General features: G+C 52.2%; 1 protein-coding gene across 1 annotated transcript; it reads left to right on the forward strand.

Moving 5' to 3' along the window:
* Positions 1–350: 350 nt before the first annotated feature.
* On the forward strand, positions 351–2,178 carry LOC107301617 (H-2 class II histocompatibility antigen, E-B beta chain-like; the record flags this gene model as incomplete). Its single annotated transcript, XM_015830818.1, has 2 exons — positions 351–702; positions 1,897–2,178. Coding segments are annotated over exons 1-2 (634 nt in total), but the record flags the coding sequence as incomplete, so codon positions are not given.
* Between the last annotated feature and the right edge of the window lie 16 nt (positions 2,179–2,194).

Here is a 2,194-nt window from a genome sequence, read left to right on the forward strand (position 1 = left end):
GGGACCCAGGGAAGGTGGGCGGTTGAATGGCTGGGACCCCTCAGGAGTGTCACTCATTCTTCCCCCTTTCCCATATTCCCCCGCCCCGCCCCCAAAAGAAGAGAGAAAGTGGGGGGTATAGATATTACTTTCCCTCCACTCCAGAAAGTTTCAGCCCCCTCCCTCCATAATTCCTTAACGCTCCCTGCAGAGAGTAGATGTGCTCGACCAGTGGAGCTTCTGCCTGCCTTTTTCCACCCGGAGACGATGGAGGAGGTCCCGCAGGAAGTTCCTCCTCTCCCCCTCTCTCCTCCAGGGGGCGCCTTCCGCCAGTCTCTCTCGGAAGGCCTCTCCCTCCTCCCGCTTCTCGTATGGGTCCCTCCTTTGCTAGTGGCTGGGAACGATGGACCCTGGAGTCCCTCCTGACGGCCCTCCTCCTCCTCCCTGCAGCCCATTTCCTGGTCCAGGGGAAGCTCGAGTGCCATTTCTTCAACGGGACGCAGCGGGTGCGACTCCTGGACTGGTACATCTACGACCGGCAGGAGATCGCCTACTTCGACAGCGAGCTCGGGAAATACGTGGCCGTCACTCCGTTGGGGCAGCGCGATGTGGACAAGTGGAACAGCGATAAGGTCTTCATGCAGATCAAGAGGGCCGAAGTGGATTCCTTCTGCCGGCACAACTACGAGACAGCCAAGGCCGGGCAGATGGTGGGCCGGAGAGGTGAGTGGGGAAGGGGGAATTCAGGGGGGGGGATCCCGGGACCCCCCACTTCCTTTCATTTACTAGGATTCTCCTGGAGAAAGATTCGCTCCTTATATATGTATTCTCTCCTTCAGATCCAGGAAATTTATTCATTTGTATCTTATGGCTATTGATGGATCCTTCTAAACCTCCCCCCTCCCTCCCCCAAAGAGGGGCTCTGGGTGGTGTAAGATAAAACGTAACCCTTGAATAAAGATAAGGTTAAAATTTAAGTCACAGTTTAAAAAGCTGGGATTATACAACAGTGTGTCCTGGCTGAAGATCCCAGGGAAGGAAGCAGACGGGAGAGATTCCCCTCCGGAATGCAAAACTTTCTTGGGCAGAGAATCCCGGCACTGAAGGAGTCGGAAACCAGCTCTGGCCTTTTGGGGCCAGAAGGACAGATTAAAAGTATAGGAACTCCCCCTCCACCTTACAGAGTAAGTCACACACACACACACACACAGGGACGGACGCACGGACGCACACACACACGCACTACAGTTAAGCCCCAGGTAATTGTTCTAAGACAAATCTTTCCTCTGCTAGGAACAATCTATTAGGTGAAATCTGGCTCAAAATCAGGGGATCCTAATGGGGAGCCTCACACTGGAGATAGTTGTTGAATTAAGAGGCAATCCCCCCTCCCCACTCACACAGCCTGTTCCTCCCCGTCTTTTAAATATAATTTTATCTTGATTGGGAATTCCATTTTGATTGCTATGGAAATATTTATCTGTTAGGATTTTAATGTTTTAATGGCTGTAAGCTTCCTAGAGCCATTTTATCATGAGATGGTGGCCAATAAATTTAATAAATAAATATATGTTTCGGTATTATACCTAATTTTTAAAAATGTGATTTTATTTTGAAGGAGATTCCCTACAATTCTCCGAAACATGCTATGTGTGTCTTCCCCGTCTCGGGGCATTTCCAGCATTTATTCCTGTTGGACTTGTGCAGTTTGATGATGGAAACTGATCCCAACCAGGAAGCATTTATGTTTTTCCATCTTTCAGGATCCCTTTTAATTTCTTGCTGCAATTTGCTTTGGAAATGACTTAAAACAAATAATATTTTTAGGAGTAAAAAGGGCTCTTGGCCTGAACTAACCAACTTGGTCTCCTGTTCTGGCCCCTCTTGTTTCTCCCCCATGTCCCTCCTCCCCTCCAGCCAAGCCCACCGTCTCCATCTCCTCCACCAAGCTGGATCCCGCTTCCCCCCACACCATCCTCCTCTGCACCGCGAGGGGCTTCTACCCCGTGGAGATCCAGGTCCGGTGGCTGAAGAACGGGCGGCCGGAAGAGGAGGGCGTGGCCTTCGGGGAGGAGCTCCAGAACGGAGACTGGACCTACCAGCTCCAGGTGATGCTGGAGACCCAGCCCCAGCGGGGGGACGTCTACACCTGCCAGGTGGGGCACGCCAGCCTGGAGGCCCCCATCACCGTCCAGTGGGGTGAGCCCCTCCCCTC

The sequence above is a fragment of the Protobothrops mucrosquamatus genome, unplaced genomic scaffold (genome assembly GCF_001527695.2).
Source record: "Protobothrops mucrosquamatus isolate PMUCROS unplaced genomic scaffold, P.Mucros_1.0 scaffold15143, whole genome shotgun sequence".
Taxonomy (NCBI): Eukaryota; Metazoa; Chordata; class Lepidosauria; order Squamata; family Viperidae; genus Protobothrops; species Protobothrops mucrosquamatus.